The sequence below is a fragment of the Macaca thibetana genome, chromosome 8 (assembly GCF_024542745.1).
Source record: "Macaca thibetana thibetana isolate TM-01 chromosome 8, ASM2454274v1, whole genome shotgun sequence".
NCBI lineage: Eukaryota > Metazoa > Chordata > Mammalia > Primates > Cercopithecidae > Macaca > Macaca thibetana.
The window spans coordinates 47,058,889-47,082,130 of NC_065585.1; the positions used below are offsets into that span (position 1 = coordinate 47,058,889).

The following is a 23,242-nucleotide window of genomic DNA, read 5'->3' on the forward strand; positions in this document are numbered from 1 at the left end:
TATTAGTGGTTTTCAGGAAAGCACAAAATGAGATCCATATCTTCAATCTACCACCTTCACCAACACCTCCGAAGATGCTTTAAAGATTATTTATAACATAAAAAAGAAAACTTTCCAAATGAAAACACGGGATGTACAAAAGCAGTTTACGTGCAAAGATGAAAACTACAGACTCTAGTACCACAGGTGAAGCCATCAGAAGCAGTAATCTAACAAAAACAATCCCATGCGATAAACGCTGTGTGACCCCTGTGTACTCAGAGTGGCAAGAGGTCACACATGAGTTGAGTGTGCTGAGAAAGTTTCTACGAGTTCCAGGAGAACACACGGGGAAGACTGGAGGACTCAGGAAAGGATAGTGTGGCTGGAGGCTAGCGCAGAAGCCAGGTCAGGGAGGGCCCTGCACGTGGTGCTGAAGAGTTTAGATTTTATCCTTGAAGCACGAAGAACAAGAATTTCTAGCAGGACTTTTTTAAAAAGTTAAATAAATATACATGCACCATATTGCTCAGCCATTTAACTTATAGGTATTTTCCCAAGAGAAAAGAAACCACATGTCCATACACTTATACACAAATGTTCATAGCATCTTTATTTGTGAGTGCCCAAACCCGGAAACAATCCAAATGTCTATCAACAGGTGAATGGGCCAAAAAATCTGTGGAACGTTCACACCAGGGAATATGACCCAGTAATAAAAAAAGAAATGAACAATTGATAAGTACAACAACATGGATGATTTTCAAAATAATTATGCTGAGTAAAAGAAGACAAAAAGATTACATAGCATATGATTCCATTTATATAAACTCTAGAAAATACCAACTTATCTACAGTGATAGAAAGCAGAACCATGGCTCTCTGGAGACTGGGATTGGGTAGACAGGAGGGAGATTTCAAAGGGGCACAATCTTGATTGTGCTGATGCTTCTATGGTGTACAGATATACCAGAGTTTACTACAATGTACACTATAAATGTGTATAGTTTACTGTATGTCAATTATACCTCCAAAAACTGGTCATTTAAAAAATATAAAAATAAAGATAACTAAAAAAAAGAATTGTGAGCAGAGAAATGAATCAATCCAATCTGGATTTTAAAAACCTCCCAGCTGGGTGCAGTGGCTCACGCCTGTAATCCCAGCGTTTTGGGAGGCCGAGGTGGGTGGATCACCTGAGGTCAGGAGTTCGAGACCAGCCTGGCCAATATGGTGAAACCCTGTCTCTACTAAAATTACAAAAATTAGCCGGGCATGGTTGAATGCACCTGTAATCCCAGCTACTTGGGAGGCTGAGGCAGGAGAATCACTTGAACCCAGGAGGCAGAGGTTGCAGTGAGCCGAGATAGCACTATTGCACTCCAGCATGGGGGACAAGAGTGAGACTTCATCTCAAAAAAAAAAAAAAAAAAAAAAAACAAAAACCTCCCTCTGTAGAATGAATTAGAGGCAGGCAACACAGAAGTCAATGTGTCCAGTGACACAGGGCAAATAGGACTCAGAAATGAGAAGTAAAAATGACTGGATATAATGACAGTTCAGGGGCTGAAGAGAGAGAGAGGGAGGGTCTAGAGACACACTGGTTCATAGCTCTGATGCTGGAGATAGAAAATATAGGATAGACCAGGCACAGCATGCCTGTAATCCCAGAACTTTGGGAGGCTAAGGCAGGAGGATCACTTGAGGCTAGGAGTTCAAGACCAGCCTAGGCAATATAGCAAGACCTGATTGCTACAAAAAATTTTTTAAATTAACTGGGCATGGTGGTGTGCAACTGTAGTACTAGTTACTTAGAAGGCTGATGGAGGGGATCACTTGGGCCCAGGAGTTCAAAGCTGCAGTGAGCTGTGATCGTGCCACTGCACTCAGCCTGGGCAAGGAAGAGAGACCCTGCCTCTAAAAATATGTGTTCTGGGGAAGGGGAGAGGGATAGATGGATTTGGGCCAGTGAGAGAGACATGAATTGCTCAGGCTGGAGCATGGCATCTTGGAGATGGTTGTAGATTGTACATCCTGGTGGCAAATCCAGGAGGCTATTGGACATATAAATCTTAGCTGGAAACATATGTAACAGCCTGGAGCTGAGCTCTCTATCTTATTAACAAATATGTCTTCTGTTTTGAGAAAGGGGCAGTTTTTACAGAGAGGTTCCTGTGAGGAGGGAAATGAGGAGGGTAGCGGGGTGTGTGTGTGTGTGTGTGTGTGTGTGTGTGTGTGAATATCTGCATCTCCACCCTGCCTCGGGGACTAGGTGTGAATCCTCCTGCAGAGAGGGATTACAGCTGGAAGTAGAGAAGCAGAACTCAAGAAAAACCTTATGAGACTTAGGGATCAATTAGAATTGAGGAGAGGGCTATTTTTCACCTCCCCCTTCTGCCTCATCATGAATGAAGCCTTCAAATTAATTGCAAGTAGGGCGACTTAATCAAGGTGATTTTTCAGGTCTGAAAAGAAATTCATCCTGAGAATACAATGCATTTAGATATCACATAAAGGATGGTCTGGTGATAATTGCCTTAGGGAAAAAAACAGGAAATGTGTTAATGTACTAATCACGGATGTCTGCCAAATTATATTTTCTGGTAAAATAGTTATTACAGTGATTAGTACTGTCAGTTAAATGAGACAAACCATTTTCATCCACCTGTGCCAATAGTGAGTACATTCTAAAGGCATCATTCTCCTACAGCAAAAATTGTGTGGGAAAAAATGTGCTGGCACACCCAAAACACAGCCACACAATTTTACATTTTGAAAAACATATTATGTTATCAGTCTAAGTTTTCTCTCCCAACAAAAAGCTTTGCGAAAGTTTGAGAAAATTGATTTCTCCACAAATGGTGTCCTAAGTGTCCAAGTGATCTGTCGATTTTTGCCATAGCTAGAATATTCATACCCATGATCACAATATTCATTCACTTTCATTCTTTTATTGTTGTTGTTGAGACAGGGTCTCACTCTGTCACCCAGGCTGAAGTGCAATGGCATGACCATAGCTTACTGCAGCCTCAACCTCCCAGGCCCAAGTGATCCTGCCACCTTAGCCTCCTAAGTAGCTGGGACTACAGACATGTGCTACCACACCAGGCTAAGTGTTAAATTTTTTAGAGACAGGGTCTCTCTATGTTGCCCAGGTCGGTCCGTTTTCATTCTTTTTTTTTTTTTTTTTTGAGATGGAGTTTTGCTCTTGTTGCCCAGGCTGGAGTGCAATGGTGCAATCTCGGCTCACTGCAACCTCCGCCTCCCGGGCACAAGCGATTCTCCTGCCATAGCCTCCCAAGTAGCTGGGACTACAGGCATGAGCCACCAGCCTGGCTAATTTTGTATTTTTAGTAGAGATGGGGTTTCTCCATGTTGGCCAGGCTGGTCTCGAACTCCTGACCTCAGGTGATCCACCTGTCTCGGCCTCCCAAAGTGTTGGGATTACAGGCATGAGTCATGGCACCGGCCAGTGTAGTGGATTTTAACTCCGGTTCCTGCACTTACTAGCCTTATTAAGCCTCTCTCTGCCTCAGTTTCATCACCTATAAAGTGGGAATAGTGTTATTACTGAACAAGGGAACTGACATGAGGATTATATGAGATAATACTCAGAACTAGTACAGAGACTAGCACCCACTAATCTTGTCAATCTTAGCATCACTATTGTTATACCTCCCATAGTGGCCCAAACAAGGGTGAAATTAGATGCACAGTGTCTGGGTGTGGTGGCTCACACTTGTAATCCCAGCACTGTGGGAGGCCAAGGCAGGTGGATCACTTGAACCCAGAAATTCCAGACCAGCCTGGACAACATGGCGAAACCCTGTCCCTACAAAAAAACGTAAAAATTAGCCGGATGTGGTGGTGCAGGCCTGTAGTCACAGCTACTTGGGAGGCCAAGATGGGAGGATAGCTTGAGCCCAGGAGGTTCAGGTCACAGTGAGCCATGATTGCGCCACTGCACTCCAACCTGGGAGACCTGTTTCAAAAGAAGAGAGAGAGAGAAATTATGATGCACAAACAGAAAAGTAAGGTGATTTCATTCATTCTAATATTGGTACATTTGTGTGAAAGAAGAAAGATTAGGCTGGGCACGGTGGCTCACGCCTCTAATCCCAGCACTTTGGGAGGCCGAGGCGGGCAAATCACTTGAGGCCAGGAGTTCGAGACCAGCCTGGCCAACATGGTGAAACCCCATCTCTTTAAAAAAAAAAAAATACAAAAAATTAGCTGGCCATGGTGGCGAGCACCTGTAATCTCAGCTACTTGGAAGGCTGAGGCCGGAGAATTGCCTAAACCTCAGAGGCAGAGGTTGCAGTGAGCAGAGATCATGCCAGTGCACTCCAGCCTGGGCAACACAGCAAGACAAAGACAAAGACGAAGAAGATGGAGAAGACGGAGAGGAGGAAGAAGGAGAGGAGGGAGAAGAAGAGGTGGGAGAAGAAGAGGAGGAGGAAAAGGAGGGGGAGGATGAGGAGGAGGAAGAAGAAGAAGAATGAGAAGAAGAATGAGAAGGAGAAGAAGAAGAAAGATAGAGGAAATAAATGAAAAGACTGGAAAACAAATAGTTGTTTTGAACCATCTCTCAGAGAACACAATAAAGTCTACAATTACCATTAAAACTTCCTTTCTGGCTCCAGATTACATAACCCTCACCTTATTCTTACCCTTGAGCTGCTGAAGGAAGTACATTTTTTAGTGTTTGATCTCCCTCCCTCCCCTCTAACCAAAGCAGAGCATTCAGACTGTTCTAACACTGGGTGTGAATCCTGACTTGGCCATTTATTTACTTAACTGTGCAATCTGGACAAGTTAGTTCCTAACCTCTCTGGATCTCAGTTTCCTTATCTGTAAAATGTGGATATTGTTTGCCTTTCAGGCTTGTTAGGGGAACTGACAGAGTGGATAATGTGTGTAATTTGCCCAGCATGGTATCTGACATGAAAAGGTAGCCACTAAACAAGGACGCAGCGCACAGCTGTACAAGCTTCTCACTGCATGAGGCAGAACTCCAGCCTGGGTGCACCTGAAAGGTGCATGTGTTGTTGGTGGGGAAGGCCTCTTTCTAATTGTACAAAGGTCCCTTGAGTACCAGGAGTGACCTGTCAATACACTATAGCTAAATTAGCAACAGAAAAGCTAACTTGCAACATTAAAGGGCTTACACAGTCTCCTAAACACTGTGAAGTTGTCAGTGTTGACCTACAAAGTTGTATTGTTATCATGGTACAGTTTAAAACATGATCATTGATAAATAATAGAAAAGTAGGCTGGGCACGGTGGCTCACCCTGTAATCCCAGCACTTTGGGAGTCTGAGGCAAGTAGATAACCTGAGGTCAGGAGTTCGAGACCAGACTGGTCAACATGGTGAAACCCCTTTTCTACTAAAAATACAAAAAATTAGCTGGGCTGGTGGTGGATGCTTGTAATCCCAGCTACTCAGGAGGCTGAGGCAGGAGAATCACTTGAACCCGGGAGGCAGAGGTTGCAGTGAGCCAAGATGGTGCCACTGCACTCCAACCTGGGCAACAAGAGCAAAACTTCATCTCAAATAAATAAATAAATAAATAAATAAATAAATAAAAGTACTCGTAACATTAGCAATGATTTAACTAAACTTGATTGGGGTTAATAAAGGCCATTCATAATTTGTGTATAAATAAATGTTTCATTCTGTTTGCTGGCTTTGATTTCACTCATTCATCACATTTTCATCAAATGCATACTACAGGCAAGATCTGGGTGGCCACAGGGGTTCTAGCAGGTAGCAAGATTTGGATTAGCTGGGCAAGGTGGCATGCACCTGTAGTCCCTGCTACTCTGGAGGCTGAGGTGGGAGAATTGCTTAAGCCCCAGAGGTCAAGGATGTAGTGAGCCATGATTGCGCCACTGCATTCCAGCCTGGGCAACAGACAGAGACCCTGTCTCAAAAAAAGAAAAAAAAAAAAGAGGAAAATGTGGTTCCTGGTATCCTAGGGTTTACTGTCTTCAGGGAAATTCAAATAGCTACTCCCTTCATTAAGCACAACTTGGTGGCTATATATTACCTCTTACCCAAGTATTTCCATATACTCTGTCCATATGAGTTTGTGACTCCTCACCATACCTCCGCAAGGTAGAAAAAGGTACTACATCATTTCTTCTAGCAGGCTAACTTGAAAAGCAATGAGATATATTTTTGTCCACAAACAGGAGACATTCTATGCCTAATCTATGTTATTACATAATAAATATTGTAGACAGATGCATTGTTTTCACATCTGAATTTGTTTAAAGATGTGTCTGTTTTCTGAACTCCACATTTCATCAAATCATGCACTGCTCTGAGCCTAATCCTTTGGTGCTCATTATCTCCCTTGATTCTGTTGTAAATTGATCTATGCATAAATTCAGTGTGACAGCTGAACTAACAGAACCCTTGTTGTAAGCACCGTTGTGATAGGCACACAAAGAAACTAAATACTAGGCAACATTACAGAAGGGATTAGAACTAGAGCTAACATACCTGAAATTCACATTATGGTGGAAGCTTTTCAACTCAGTTCAACCCTAATCAGAAGTGAAAAGTTCCTACCCAACAAAAACAAAATCTTGTCGTTATTTCCTAAGACCATGCCATATCAGACATCCTAAAGACTTCACTGGCCTGTCTGCTGGGTTTTTGAGCAACTTTGTAAGGAAGGGGGTCCTGGTATTTTTCCTTGCTGTCACCATTTCTAGGTTCTTGAGCTTTTGACGTTTTGGAACCAAGATGTAGCATGAGTCAACTCCAGAGGAGTGGTCCACTCATCTTCCTTCTCATTTTCTTACTTTGCTTTTGCCTCAATTCCATTCTATCCTTCATCCATCCATCCAGTCAACATTTGTAGAGCAGCATTATTCTAGATCTTTTTGCCCTTTTCCCACATCAAAGCGTGTACAAACACTGTCTTGTGTGCCATGGTACAAATGCTAATCCCCAAGTGTGCATTCCATCAGCTGGTAGATGCCAACAGGACACTCATTTGAAGAAAGGCGAACTTAGGTTATATTCCATGTAACTGACATATAAAATTATCAACCAAAAAATTCTTTGAGGGCAAATAAAAATCAGTCAGACCACTTTTCTTTTTTAATAAAAGCACCTGAATTTACATATCTAGAATTCGTTTTGATCATCACAAAGTAAATGTGATGAAGTTGGAAGACAAACTTAATGTTGAAATTTAAATATAGAGAAACAAGAATAGGCTAGGCATGGTGACTCACACAAAAACCCATAACTCCAGTGTCATCTTGAGAAAAATACCAGACAAATTCCAGTTGAGGAACCTTCCACAAAATACCTAACCAGCGCTCCTCAAAACTGTCAGAGTCATCAAAAACAAGGACAGGCCGGGCGCGGTGGCTCAAGCCTGTAATCCCAGCACTTTGGGAGGCCGAGACGGGCGGATCACGAGGTCAGGAGATCGAGACCATCCTGGCTAACACGGTGAAACCACATCTCTACTAAAAAATACAAAAAACTTGCCGGGCGTGGTGGTGGGCGCCTGTAGTCCCAGCTACTCAAGAGGCTGACGCAGGAGAATGGCGTAAACCCGGGAGGCGGAGCTTGCAGTGAGCTGAGATCCGGCCATTGCACTCCAGCCTGGGCGACAAAGCAAGACTCTGTCTCAAAAAAAAAAAAAAAAAAAACCAGGACAATCTGAGAAACTCTTAGCCACGAGGAGCCAAAGGAGGCATGATGACTACCTGCAATGTGGGATTCTGGATGGGACGCTGGAAGTGAAACAGGTCATTAGAGAAAAACTAAGAACGTCTGACTAAAGCATGGACTTTAGTTAGTAATCACGTAACAGATTTGGTTCATTAATTGTGACAAACATATCCTACTAATATAAGATGTTAAAAAAGAGGAAAGTGAGTGTGCAATATGTGAGAACTCTCTGTACTAACTTCATAATTTTTCTGTAAATCTACAACTATTCTAAAATAAAATTTATTTTTAAAAATTATAGCAGGGAGGCTGAGGCAGGAGTATCACTTGAGACCAGCAGTTTGAGACCAGCCTGGGTAACATAGTGAGACCTTGTCTACGAAAAATAAAAAATTAGCTGGGTATGGTGGTACACATCTGTAGTCCCAGTTACTCAGGAGGCAGAGGCAGGAGGATCACTTGAATCCAGGAGGTTGAGGCCACAGTCAGCCTGGGTGACAGAGTGAGACCCTGTCTTAAAAAAAAAGTAAATTAACATAAAAAAATTAAAAAATTATAGCAGCACAAATACAAGAGCAAGTAATCTAGCTAAATAAGAAGACCTGGTAGCCTTAGAAAAACTGTCTCATAAACTGTGGCCATTCACATACCACTTTTATGATTTTTGAATATTTCTTTACCATTTGTGCTATTATTGACTTAATATTTTGTCACCATTTTTCTTTAAATAAATTTACTTTTTAAAAAAGTGAGCAAGGCCAGGTGAGGTGGCTCACACCTATAATCCCACCACTTTGGGAGGCTGAGGCAGGAGGATCACTTGAGCCCAGGAGTTAGGGACCAGGTTGGGCAACATGGCAAAATGTCAACTCTCCAAAAAACACACAAAAAATTAGCCAGGTGTGGTGGTGCATGCCTATAGTCCCAGCTGCTGGGCTGAGGTGGAGGTGAGAGGCTGAGGTGGGAGGTTGAGGCTGCAGTGAGTTGTGATCGCACCACTGCATTCCAGCCTGGGTGACAGAGTGACAGAGTGAGACCCTGTCTCCAAAAAAAAAAAAAAAATTTAAAAAGGAAGGAAATCAACAAACTCAGAGATCTAGAACTTGATCTTAAACAAACAAAAAATGCTGTGTGCGGTGGCTTACACCTGTAATCCCAACACTTTGGGAGGCTGAGGTGCTTGGATCACCTGAGGTCAGCAGTTTGAGGCCAGCCTGGCCAACATGGTGAAACCCATCTCTACTAAATATACAAAAATTAGCCGGGAATGGTGGCACATGTCTGTAATCCCTGCTACTCTGGATGCTGATGCAGGAGAATTTCTTGAACCCGGGAGAAGGAGGTTGCAGTAAGCCAAGATCACAGCACTGCACTCCAGCCTGGGCAACAGAGTAAGACTCTGCCTCAAAAAAAAAAAAAAAAAAAAAAAAAAAAAAAAATGAGGGTCTCACTATGTTGGTTAGGCTGGTCTCGAACTCCTGGCCTACAGAGCAAGATTCCTGTCTCAGTCTCCCAAAGTGCTGGGATTACAGGTATGAGTCACTGTTCCTGGCCCAGATTATATTCTCAGTGCATTATATGTATTAACTCATTTATTCCTCAGCTCTATTAAGTGCTATTGTTGATCCTATTTTATAGATGAAGAAGCATGGAGAGGGTCAGTACCTGGCTCAAAGTCACACAACTAATAACTGATCCTGGATGAGGATTTGAACCCAGTCTAACTCCAGGCCCACATTCTTAATCAGCACTCTATACTGTCTTTCCGTTGAAATGAAATGTTGAAATTCATACCCACACATTAATGCAAGGTGTACAGGTAACCAGAACCTCCCATAACATCTAGTCTACAGGTCCTATACCTGTAGACTAAGTACTAAGTAAAGGAAATTAGCAAAAAAGAAACTGTGTGGTTTATATCAGAGTCTTGAGAAAATGGGAAGATGCAGAAACAGGCACACACAAAAAAAATCACCTTACAGAAAAAAAAAAAAGAGAGAGAGAGAATGTTCATTATCATTATCATTAACAGTGAGGAAAAGAAATAAGCAAAGAGAACGCTTTAGGGAGAACATTTCAACAGAAGTCCTTGCTGGGGTGGCTGAAGGCAGAAGTTATCTCTAAGCAAAAGAAACTACTAGTGAAAATGACAGACGAGCTGGAATGCACATCCCAACACTTTCTTTTTTATTTTAATTTTTATTTTATTTATTTTTTTTTGAAATGGAGTCTCACCCAGGCTGCAGGGCAGTGGCACAATCTCGGTTCACTGAAACCTCTACCTCCCGGGTTCAAGTGATTCTCCTGCCTCAGCCTCCTGAGTAGCTGGGACAACAGGTACATGCCACCATGCCCAGCTAATTTATTTTGTGTTTTTAGTAGACATGGGGTTTCACCATGTTGGGCAAGCTGGTCTCCAACTCCTGACCTCAGATGATCCTCCTGCCTAGGCCTCCCAAAGTGCTGTGATCACAGGCATGAGCCACTGCACTGAGCCACCAACACTTCCTGATCTTTTCAATGTCATGACATACATAGAATATGATATTTGTGCATTACACTGCAACAAATGGAGGAAGCTGCTTCCAGATGGCTCAGTCTGTCAAGATCCCACCTGGCTGCCCTAAAGGCTAGGAGAAATGCTGGCATGGCTATAATCTATTTTCACAGGCTGGGAAACTCTGATATAACAACTTAGGTAGTGCTAAATCATGCACACCTGCATTGCCTGTCTTATTTCACCCGCCTTCATAAGGTTTAATTCCTAGGGGGTTTTAGCTGCTAACAACCATGTGGGGCTGGGCATGGTGGTTCATGCCTGTAATCCCAGCACTTTGGGAGGCTGACTGAGGTATTAGGGTTGCTTGAAGCCGGGAGTTTGACACCAGCCTGGGCAGCATAGTGAGAACCAGTTTCTACCAAAAAAATAATAAATAAAACTTAAAAAATAAAATAAAAACAATGTGGATTATTGTTTTTTCAATCTTCATCCTTAAAGGACAAAGCTCAGACACCCTTGATTATATACAATGAATGAACTTGAGAGCCCAAAGGCAATTCCCAAGAAGTGGTTCAAGGACTATGAACAACAGCAATAGCCCTGAGATGGGTGAAGAAGCTTCTGAGGTCATTACAGTACTTTCAAGACATAAACACACCTGGAGAGCTATAGTCTGGCATTTTGCTTAAAAAAAAAAAAAAAAATTACAGTGGGGCACAGTGGCTCATGCCTGTAATCCCAGTGCTTTAGGAAGCTGAGGTGGAAGGATAATTTGGGCCCAGGAGTCCAAGCCGCAGTGAGCTTTGATTCCACCATTGCACTCCAGCCTGGGCAACAGAGCAAGACCCTGTCTCTAAAAAAGAAAAAAAAACTACCTAGTACTACTCACACTTACACACTCTAGGATTAGAAGCCTCGTCAGGTTTTTATCAGCTTTGGTGAGCCTTTCATTAACCCACACAGGTATTCAGGGTTTCTTTCAACTTGATATTGTTAAAACATTAACATAGAAGTGAAACTGGGCCGGGCGCGGTGGCTCACGCCTGTAATCCCAGCACTTTGGGAGGCCGAGGCGGGCGGATCACAAGGTCAGGAGATCGAGACCACAGTGAAACCCCGTCGCTACTAAAAATACAAAAAAAAAAAATTAGCCGGGCGCGGTTGTGGGCGCCTGTAGTCCCAGCTACTCGGGAGGCTGAGGCAGGAGAATGGCGTGAACCCGGGAGGCGGAGCTTGCAGTGAGCCGAGATCGCGCCACTGCACTCCAGCCTGGGCGACAGAGCGAGACTCCGTCTCAAAAAAAAAAAAAAAAAAAAAAAAAAAGAAGTGAAACTGTACACATGAGCTGGATGTGGGGCCACCTTACAGAAGCATGAATTTTTTTTTTTTTTTTTTTTTTGGAGACAGAGTTTTGCTCTTGTCACCCAAGCTGGAGTGCAATGGCGTGATCTCTGCCCACTGCAACCTCCACCTCCCAGGTTCAAGAGATTCGCCTGCCTCAGCTTCCCAAGTAGCTAGGATTAGAGGTCCTAGCTACCACCAGCTGCCACTACGTCCAGCAAATTTTTTTTTAGTAGAAACGGGGTTTCACCATGTTGGCCAGGCTGGTCTCAAACTCTTGACCTCAGGTGATCTACCCGCCTCGGCCTCCCAAAGTGCTGGGATTACAGGCGTGAGCCACTGCATTCAGTCCAGAAGCATGATTTAATGGTAGTCAATCAAGCGTTGTTCTACAGTGTTAACCTTTTCCTGCATAGCTAGGAGGCCCTCTTCATAACCCAACACTCTCTTTCCAAGCCCATCTTGGCCAATATTACCTTTCAGTTTCTGGTATTCATTAGGTTCTGATTCCTCCTCTACTTTTCTGAGTAATACTCTTACCTCCCTAAATCCCTGTCTCTGTCAATCATCCATTTACCCATCCAACTACTCAACAGTTATTGGTTGCCTCTCTTCTTTTCTTTTCTTTTTTTTTCTTTCTTTCTTTCTTTTTTGTTTTTTTTTTGAGACGGAGTTTTGCTCTTGTTGCCTAAGCTGGAGTGCAATGGCATGATCTCGGCTCACTGTAACCTCCACCTCCCGGGTTAAAGTGATTCTCCTGCCTCAGTCTGCTGAGTAGCTGGGATTACAGGCATGCGCATACCTGTAAAAAATTAGCCACCACGTCTGGCTAATTTTTTATATTTTTAGTAGAGATGGGGTTTCTCCATGTTGGTCAGGCTGGTCTCGAACTCCCAACCTCAGGTGATCTGCCCACCTTGGCCTCCCAAAGTGCTGGGATTACAGGTGTGAGCCACTGTGCCCGTTCTCTTTTTTCTTTTCTTTTCTTTTCTTTTTTTTTTTTTTTTTTTTGTTGAGACGGAGTCTCGCTTTGTCACCCAGGCTGGAGTGCAGTGGCCGGATCTCAGCTCACTGCAAGCTCCGCCTCCCGGGTTTGAGCCATTCTCCTGCCTCAGCCTCCCAAGTAGCTGGGACTACAGGCGCTCGCCACCTCGCCCAGCTAGTTTTTTGTATTTTTTAGTAGAGACGGGGTTTCACCGTGTTAGCCAGGATGGTCTCGGTCTCCTAACCTCGTGATCCGCCTGTCTCGGCCTCCCAAAGTGCTGGGATTACAGGCTTGAGCCACCGCGCCCGGCCTCTTTTTTCTTTTCTTTAGAGAGAAGTCTCAGTCTGTTGCCCAGGCTGGAGTACAGTGGTGCTTGACCTCCTGATTCTCCTGCCTCAGCCTCCCAAGTAGCTGGGATTACAGACTCAAGCATCCACATTCAGCTGATTGCATGTGTTCTATATGTAAGGCCACACTACAGGTTTCTTGCAGAACTAGGACCAGATCCCAGATGGAACTGGAAGTTGTGAAAAGAACAGGGGCTTTGGAGTCACACAAGTTAGCCATGTGCCCCAGGTCCATCTATCCATCTAGTAAGTAGGCTAACTAGACTTACTAGCTCTGAGACCAGGGCAAGTGACTTATCTGCACCAAGCTTCCGTTTTCTAGCTGTATTTGCTGCAACTAATGTTTGTGTTTTAAGGCTATTGTGAGGATTAAATGAGATCACAAACTAAAGCACCTGAAACCAAGTGCATGCTCCCTACCTTGTCTCCTGACTTCTCTCTCACATCTATGTTTCGATGCGATTACCCAAATGTCTGAAAGTTTTCCATTTTAGAAAGAGATTTACCTTATTGTTGATGACAGTGTAAACTGCTTCAATTCTTACAGAACACATTTAGGCAGTTATCTATCAAAATTATCAGTGCGTATTTTGACCTAGTAATGCCACTCCTGGGAAACTGTCCTACAGATATACTTGCACACATTCAAAATGATGTAGGCACAAAGGAATTCATGGCAGTCTTGTCTGCAACAGGAAACGACTGTAAACAAATCAAATGTCCCTCAATAGGGGACTGGTTAAATAAATCAAGGAAGAAATTATTATGCAGGTATAAATGAGGAGAAAGAAGTTCTCTATATATCAACATGGAAAAATCTCCATATTTTAGGTGAAAAAAACAAAGTGAGGAACAGTGGGTATAGTACACTACATTTATAAATAAAGATGAGAGAAGGAAATAATATTTGCAATGCATAAAGAAACTTTGAAAGAATATATCCAAAAAACCCCTAAAATAATAAGTGTTTATTCATGTGTATGATTCGAACTAAATAGATGATGAGGATGGGGTGGAAGGTGTACTTTTCAGGCCTGACTTTTCCAAATATTTTCACATTTTTGAACCATGTATGTAGTTTTTTTATTCCATTTCAATTAGCTGTATGCAATCACCAGGCCTACCACAAAGACATACCAAATGCTATTTATGTGCCAGGCTCCAGAAATGACACAAAGGCACACATTTGAAAGAAAAAAAATTTATATAATTTCTATATGCAAGAAAAGCCTGTACAAATTAAGTTTAATGTTAATGAAGTTTCTTCTTCAATTCAAAAGGAAAACTTTCGTGCAGTTAGGACCAGATGACCTAACTAGATGTCACAGTGTGAAATATTGGGTGAAAACTGAAGGTATGACCGCAGTACAAAGAACAATTCACATAACTGTGTGAAATTCAAGCTTCATCTGATTGCCTAGGCAGCATGGACAGCAAGCAGCTAGTGAAAGTTCAGGTTAGAACAAACAAATGATTATAGCTGTCAGTGGAAATGTACACATTAACCTAGCAATGAACTTGTCAATAATTACCACCTATTGACTTTGTCCATGTTTGGTGCTTGGGCTGTAACACCTTGGAAAGAAGTCTGCCAAAACAGATCGCATTTATATTAGGAAAGAATTGAGCAGTGATTATCCATGTTAGCAGAGGGCTAGGAACACTGGGAGGAGGGTTTGGATGTGAACGTCTAGACACCTTCGGGCACATTAAAGTCTGTGGAGTCAATAAAACCTTTGTGTTCAGATTGCATCGGATCCTCAGGACACTCAAAAGAACAGCAATTGTCCTAATATTTAAAACTTGCTTCCACAAACACAAGAAATTCCAAACTTAATCTGTCTGATTATCCTTTGGAAAGAAAATCTCTTTCCTCACACATTTCAGGGCACGTCATAAAAATCGATGTGTGACTACCACATATTAGGCACTGTTCTACGCTTTGAGGAGCACTGGATAATTGTTTACAATCAGAGTCTCCAATTCTGTTCTCCCCAACACACACACCTATCTGGTCAGTCATCTTGGGAGGCAATAGGAAGAAGCTCTGTGAGATTCAGTGTCTACTGAGTCAGGGCAAATATCCCCACATAATCAGTAGAATAGATTATTCCTGTGCAACCTAATGTCTGTCTACTAGTAGCTGCTGTCTGCTTTAAATTTATAACAAAGGCTGGGCACAGTGGCTCATACCTGTAATTCCAGCACTTTGGGAGGCCAAGGTGGGAGGATCACTTGAGCTCAGAAGTTCAAGACCAGCCTGGGCAACATAGCAAGACCCTGTCTCAATTTTTTTAATAAAAAGTAAAATAAATATATAATATTTGTATAACACATTATACTATGTATCTTATTTAGGGATTAGACTAATATTTAGAATCATAATAAGGGATTATTCTATCCCTAAATAATATATATAGTATAGGCTGGGCAGAGTGGCTCACGCCTTTAATCCCAGTACTTTGGAAGGCTGAGACGAGTGGATCACCTGAGGGCGGGAGTTCCACCAACATGGAGAAACCCCATCTCTACTAAAAATACAAAATTAGCCGGGTGTGGTGGCGCATGCCTGTAATCCCAGCTACTTGGGAGGCTGAGGCAGTAGAATTGCTTGAACCTGGGAGGCAGAGGCTCCATCTAAAAAACGCCGTCTAAGAAAAAAAAAAGATATATAGTATAATGTGTTTATTGTATTGATTTCACTGTTTTTATAGTGGATGACCACACACTTAATGGGGATCCAGAGTGATCCGAGGCAAAAACAGATTTACATCTCATTAGCAGAAGCTGGTTTAAACATATAGGTTCATTTTTTTTTTTTTAATTGAGTCTCACTCTGTTGCCCAGACTGAAGTGCAGTGGCCCAATCATAGTTCACTGCAGCCTTGAACTTCTGGGCTTAAGCAATCCTCTCACCTCAGCCTCCTGAGTAGCTGGGACTTCCAGTCTGTACCACCAAGAGTTACATTCCCTGAAATATACGTGTCAATTAAAAAAAAAAAATTTTAGATACAGGGTCTTACTATGTTTCCCAGGCTGGTCTTGAACTCCTGGCCTCAAGCAATCCTCTCCCATCAGCCTCCAGAGCCACTGGAATTATAGGCATGAGCCTCTGTGCCCAGCAAAGCATATGAGTTCAAAGCACCAGCTCTGATTCTTAGGAGCCCTGTGACCTTAGATAAATTATCTACTCTTATCTGTAAAAACAGGACAACCATAATATTTAGTCATAACATTGTTATAAGGATTAAATGAAGTAATTCATTCAACAAATCATTACTGAAGACCTATTACATGCTGAACATTGTTAGGCACTGAGAGTACAGTGAATAAATGCATGTACCAGACACGTAATAAACTTGGACTGTTTTTGTCTAAAAGTATGTACACTCAAGCTTGGGGTTGTACCTAGGATTTAAAGAAGTTTAAAGCTGCAGAAACAGGAATGAATTATTTATTGGGCCTAAGATCATGAAGTTGAAATGTTGACAAACACAGAATAGTATCTAATTACAAGAGAGTATTGTTTGATCGAGGGTCAGAAGCAAATAGACCTGTTGATTGATTCAACGTGTGTGTTGAGCAATTTATGCAGCATATTAGGTTAATTTTCTAAAGGCTAGAACTGGTTGTCAGGCGTTTTAACACCTCTTCCATAACAACATCTGTGAAAACTCAGAACAGCAATGAGTTCTAGAATAAAAAATGGAAGAGTATAACTCAAGTGGAATAGTTATCAATACTGATGATAAAATATTTTTTAAGATAAAGTTATTCATTATTTTCTGAAAGGATTAAAAACTGCATTACACCTACTGAATACTTTTGCCCCGAGAGTTACATTCCCTGAAATACATGTTTTAATCAGTTTAGAACTATGTAATGGTGAGTCAGTACTCTGCTTGTGAAACCAGGATGCTCCTCCTAGGATAACTGAAGCACAGCAGGGGTTAAGAGAAGTCAGAATAATAAAATGTATCTTCCTGAAGCATCCATTTTCCCTCGGCTTTTCATATTGAAACCCACAAAAATTTATCAGAGACAGAATGTGAAACTCTACTTAATTTCATAACATAAAACATGAAACATTGGAGAAACAGCTTGCTCTGGCATCTCGTTGGGGGTATGGAAGCTCTGGGCTCTTTAGGAGAAAAGTTAGTGAGCACTGTGCATTATAAATGAATTTTTCCATCTTTTCACATTGTTGTCTGTGAAAAGGGGTTTGGAATCACTTTTATAATGTTTTTAATTTTTTGTTTACTTCCTGACTTGTCATTGCTTTCTGTTATCTATGGAAACTAGAAATAAACTACCACACACCACAAAAATAATAGAAACACAACGTATTTCCTGACTAGGACACAGTGGCTGAGCTTTGAAAAGCATTCATGACCATCTGGTGCGCTCTACCAACAACATCAGAGAGGAAGACTTTTCTGTTACTGCAATAACACAAGGTGCTAAGAGAAGATCTGTGAAAAGGAATTCACTCCAGTACAAAATCCCTGCTAAAGTTCGCCTTGCAGAAGACTGTAAACTAGCTTGACTGAGTTTGCTTAACCTCCATAACATTGTCCAAAATGTTAGACATTCAAAATCTAAGAAAAGTGAGTCGGCTGTAAAACCCATTCTCTAATTCATGTATCTGCGTGTATGCTTTTCACAGTACTTATCACTGTCAGAAACGATCTTAGCCAATTGTTTCACGTGTTTCTTGTCGGTCTCCTCCACCCTCAATCTCCACAAACAATCTCCACTTGTATCTCCAGCATCTAGCCAAGCACTGGGGTATTATATAGTACATGTACAAAACGTCCTTGTTGAGTTTCTTCAGCAAGAGTCAGTGATGACCACTTTTGATCACACATACTTCTCAATGGATACTTAAGTCAAAGATAGGGGAAAGTGTGTCTGACCTATTCAGAGTGCAGGAACCCATTTGATGGAGTGAATGCTCCTCTGGATTCTCCGCATCTTTTGCCATCTTTGATCCTGAAACGCTAATGGGAGGCGTAAATGGGGAAAAGTGGTTTTTGTTGTTGTTTTAGTAGAGATGGGGGAGTGGAAGATCTCGCTTTGTTACCCAAGTTGTTCTCGAACTTCTGGTCTCAAGCGATCGCCCCGCCTCAGCCTCCCAAAGTGCTGAGATTGCAGGCGTCAGTCACGACCCCCAGCCTTGGGAGAAGGCCTTGATAGGACATTTCTCCTGTGTTTAAGGCAATGCCGAGGCTAACCGCCTTAGGGCTTCAACACCAATTCCCCGAGATCCCATCAGCGGACAGGGTGAGTCCAGCGCCCGGCCTCAGGCAGCGAGCGCTGCGGAGCGCACCAGGGCCACCGCACCCGCGGTCACAGCAGCGCCGCTCCAGATTCGGGAGGAAATCGCGCTCTGTCCCGGGTTCTGCTGGCATCCTCCGGGGCGAGGCCTGGCTCCTGCCAGCCGGGGTGGGCACGGGGCACACCCTTTGGACCTCCCGGGGAGTTAGCCCACCCGAGTCCCCAGCCCGGACGCCGGCGGCGCCAGTCCCCTGCTCACCGCTAGGGAACCTGCTGCTGTCGCCGGCCTTGTTGAGAGCGCTGCTGGAGCAGCCCATCTCGGGGAGCGCAGACACCTGTCTCAGCCCCGCGCGGGTGTCAGCCCGGAGCCGGGATCCGAAGGCAACCGCACCTGTAGCCGCGGAAGTTTCTCCAGCTCTGCAGCCCGGCTCCCTTGGGCGTAGAGCGCAAGCGCGCAGCGGAGCTAGGCGTAGGGGTGCGCACCTGGAGGAGAAAGGTAGCTGGCAGGAGGTGGAAGGAGCCAGGGAGGGCAGAGCGGAAGAGAGCGGGAGGGCCAGGACGCAGAGGAGGGCAGGGACAAGTGGATCCCAGGAGGCAGGAGGGGAGACGGTGGAGGGTATGGCACAGTCAGAGAGGAAAAACCCCTAAAGCAGGGATAGAGAGGATGTCAGGGGGCGAGGGCGAAGCGCTGGGAGGTATCATCTGACTCATCACTAAATAGCCAGGGACGGGAGGCAGCCTTGGGACTAGGGGCTATTGATTGGTGGACTAGATGTACGATGACAGTCTTATTTTCTTACATAACTACAATTACCACAAGAAAGTTTAACTTTGGTACAGTACGGTTTAATCCACCCTCCATGTTTCATTGTTGCCAAATGTCCAATCCAGGACTGCACGTTGCATTTAGTTGTGTCTCTCTTTAGTTTGCTTTAATCTGAAGTGGTTCCTCCTGTCTTGCTTTGTCATTCATGACTTTGATATTTATTAAGAGAACAGACTTTTTTTTTTTTTTTTTTCCTGAAACCGAGTCTCTTTCTGTTGCCTAGGCTGGAGTGCAGTGGCACAATCTCGGCTCACTGCAACCTCTGCCTCCCGGGATCAAGCGATTCTCCAGCCTCAGCCTCTGAACAACTAGGATTATAGGCGCCTGCCACCGCTCCCAGCTAATTTTTGTAATTTTAGTAGGGACAGGGTTTCACCATATTGGTCAGGCTGGTTTCGAACTCCTGACCTCAGGTGATCCACCCGCTTCGGCCTCTCAAAGTGTTGGGATTACAAGCGTGAGCCACTGCGCGTGGCCTTTTTTTTTTTTTTTTCCGGAGACTGAATCTCACTATGTCGCCAAGGCTGGAGTGTAGTGGCAAGATCTCAGCTCACTGCAACCTCCACCTCCCTGGTTCAAGCAACTCTCCCTGCTTCAGCCTCCTGAGTAGCTGGGATTACAGGCATGCGCCACCACGTCTGGCTATTTTTTGTATTTTTTAGGAGAGATGGGGTTTCTCCATGTTGGTTAGGCTGGTCTCAAACTCCTGACCTCAGGTGATCTGCCTGCGTCAGCCTCCCAAAGTGCTGGGATTACAGGCATGAGCACCATGCCCGGCCGGGCCTTATTTTAAAGAGATAGAGAGAGAGGCCGGGCGCAGTGGCTCATGCCTGTAATCCCAGCACTTTGGGAGGCTGACGCAGGCAGATCACCTGAGGTCGGGAGTTTGAGACCAGCCTGGCCAGCATGGCGAAACCCCATCTCTACTAAAAATACAAAAAGTACTGGGCTTGGTGGCACACACCTGTAATCCCAGCTATTGGGAGGCTGAGGCAGGAGAATCTCTTGAATCTAGGAGGTGGAGTTTGCAGTGACAAGCCTGCTCTTCAGCCTGGATGATGGAGCAAGATTCCATCCAAAAAAAATTTTTTTTTGTAGAGATGGGTATGTTGCCATGTTGCCCAGGCTGGTCTTGAACTCTTTGCCTCAGGGGATCCTACTCCCTCTGCCTCCCCAAAGTGCTGGGATTACAGGCATGAGACACTGTGCCTGTGATTTTCTAATTACATTATTTCTTCTATATTGATTAGCTGCCATTCTACTATGAAGTAAGGAAGTGCTTTTCCTTTCCCCCATTTATTCACTTACATCAGTGAGTACTCTTGAAGTCTCACACTATCCAATGTAGTATGTTACCATCTGTAATAGTTTGCTAGGGGTGCTATAACAAAGTACCACAGACTGGATGGCTGGAAGTGCAGACATGTATTTCCTCATAGTTCTTGAGATTAGAAGTCAAAGATCAAGATGTCAGCAGAACTGGTTTCTTCTGAGGGCTTCTCTTCTTGGCTGGTAGATGGCCACCTTCTCCATGTCTTCACTTAATCTTCCCCTTGTGCTTGTCTGTGTCCTAATCTCCCCCTCTTATAAGGACACCAGTCATATTGGATTAGGGCCCATATAACCTCATTTTACCTTAATCACCCAATCAAAGGCTGTATTTCCAAATACCGTACAGTCACATTCATAGGTTCTGGGGGTTAGGATTTCAGCATATAAGTGTCCCAGGAGACAATTCAGTCCACAATAGCATCATTTTAAAATATTTGAGACAGAGTCTCACTCTGTCACCCAGGCTGGGGTGCAGTGGTGCAATCATAGCTGGCTGCAGCCACGAGCTCCTGAGCTCAAGCAATCCTCCAGCCTCAGCCGCCTGAGTAGCTAGGACTGTAGGCATGCGCCACCTGCCTGGGTAATTAAAAAATATTTTTTTAATAGAGATGGGGTCTTGCTATGTTGCCCAGGCTGGTCTCAAATTCTTGGCCTCACGTGATTCTCCTGCCTTGACCTCCAAAAGCTGGGATTACAACACCGTCATTATTTACTTTGATGCTCAAATTGCCTAACATTTGCCATTATTTGTCTATATGGGTCATGTATATACAGCCCTGGGCTTTACTATATGTTTAGAGGTCCTTCCCTTCCTTCTTTTTTTTCCTTCCCTTCCTCCCTCTCTCCTTCTTTTTCCTCCTCCTGTTCCTCTCCTTTTTTTTACTTTCTTTGTCTTCCTCACCCTCTTTCCCCTGTAATTCAGGCCTGAAAAAGTCTTGGCCACCTAGCAATTGAATCACTAATCCCTTTGAATGCAGGGAGACTGAGTACCTTTGAGGAAGTGTCCTTCATAACAATACCAATATGTACAGTGATTCTACCTTCCAGCCTTCCACCAAGGGTTACTGTGCCTCAAGGAAAAAGAAATATGTTGAAAGTGGCTAGTGATTTCGCTGTATGGTTAGAGACTTGGAAGGAACAAGATTACAGGATTAGCACAAGGAGTTTAGGGGAAATGAATTAGATGGACCATTCAGAGTGAGTCCAGATGTGGGGAGTATTTGTGTCTTATGTAAATGCTTACAAAAGGCCCCGTATTAGTCAGCTTGGACTTCCATAACAAAATTCCATAGACTGGGTGGCTTAAACAACAGAAGTTTATTTCTCACAGTTCTGGAGGCTGGACAGTCCAAGATCAAGGTGGGGGTCAATTCAGTTCCTGCTGAGGCCCTTTTCCTGGCTTTGCAGACAACCACCTTCTGGCTCTGTTCTCACATGGCAGATCTCTCTTTTTTTTTTTTTTTTTTTTGAGACAGAGTCTCCCTCTGGGTAACTCCAGTTACCCAGACTGGAGTGCAGTAGCACAATCTTGGCTCACTGCAACCTTCACCTCAGGGGTTCAAGTGATTCTCTTGCCTCAGCTTCCTGAGTGGCTGGGATTACAGGTATGGGCCACCACACCCCACTAATTTTTGTATTTTTGGTAGAGACAGGGTTTCACCATGTTGGCCGGGCTGGTCTGGAACTCCTGACCTCAGGTGATCTACCTGCCTCAGCCTCCCAAAGTGCTGGGACTACAAGCATGAGCCACCACGCCTGGCCTCTCTCTCTCTTTCTTATATTCTCTTACACTTATTAGGCCACAGTCCTATTGACTTAGGGTCGGATCCTTATGACCTCATTTAACCTTAGTTATCTCCTAAAAATCCAGTCACATTGGGGTTAGGATTTCAATATATGAATTTGGGTTGCGGACGGGGGGAACACAATTCAGGTGACAGCAGGCTTCTACTTCTGATGGTGCATTTTAAAATTAAAATCACATTTAATTTTATTAGATAGTGAAATTTCTAAAAACTCCATTCTTCCCAAAAGAGAAATGCAATAACCTCACAGATTAAATATCAATATGTAATTTAAAATTCTCCGAATCTTAATACTTTCATGTTAAACCAGGGCTTATTGAGCCCAGTTAAGTTCCCCCCTTTTCCCCATCAATTATCTTTTAGGAGCTGCCTTGGATCTCTCACTTTTCCTTAAGGGTAATTTGTCAGCCAAGCCATGGTATCTTCTATTTTCTTCAGAGGAAGCATTTTATAATTAGGTGAACAACCATAATTATGGGCTCAACACCATGCTCTTCCTCTTACTAAGGTTTACCTGGCTGAGTGCCTAATTTGCCAGCAGTAGCAAGAGGCTGAAATGGTACCATACTTTGAGAGGACAGCAGATGATCTTTACTGTAATGGACACTGCATTAGATTTGCTTTTCCTGCCTATCATGCTTCTGCCAGCATCACCCAATAGTGTGCATGCCAGCAAGATAGTACATTCAGTACAGTTGGCCCTTGATATTTGCAGGCTCCACATCTACCGATTCAACCAACTGCAGATCAAAATAATTCAGAAAAAAACAATAAAAATAACAATACAACAATAAAAAATGCAAACAAAAAACAATACAGTATAACAACTATTTGGATAACATTTACATTATATTAGGTATTACAAGTAATCCAGAGATTATTTAAAGTACACAGGAGGGTGTGCATAAAATACATACAAATACCACACCATTTTACATAAGGGACTTGTGCATCCACGGATTTTGGTATCCTAGTGGAGGGGGTCCTGGAACCAATCCCCCAGAGATACTGATGGAAGACCGTACTGTATCTTATCAAGAAACTCATTTTATTGTAAGGTAGTGTGAGACAAGTAAGGTAATAGGTTAATTTCTGTGTGATTTACTGGTCTTTCCATTTACCTCATCATCCAGAAGCAGCCAAACATATA

The 23,242-nt window shown here is 43.4% G+C and overlaps 1 protein-coding gene across 3 annotated transcripts in view; it reads right to left on the bottom strand.

Annotated features, from left to right (window-relative positions):
* The window catches only part of ERICH5 (glutamate rich 5), a 700,842-nt gene that overhangs the window by 8,300 nt on the left and 669,300 nt on the right, over nt 1–23,242 (bottom strand). For 2 of the 3 annotated variants that reach the window (XM_050800618.1, XM_050800617.1), the window contains exon 2: nt 18,389–18,548. In XM_050800618.1, coding sequence (XP_050656575.1) covers nt 18,389–18,446 — 58 coding nt within the window. In that variant the 5' untranslated portion in view covers nt 18,447–18,548. Of the gene's footprint in view, nt 1–18,388; nt 18,589–23,242 lie in introns of those variants that run through there. The other variant, XM_050800620.1, reaches the window with a different exon arrangement.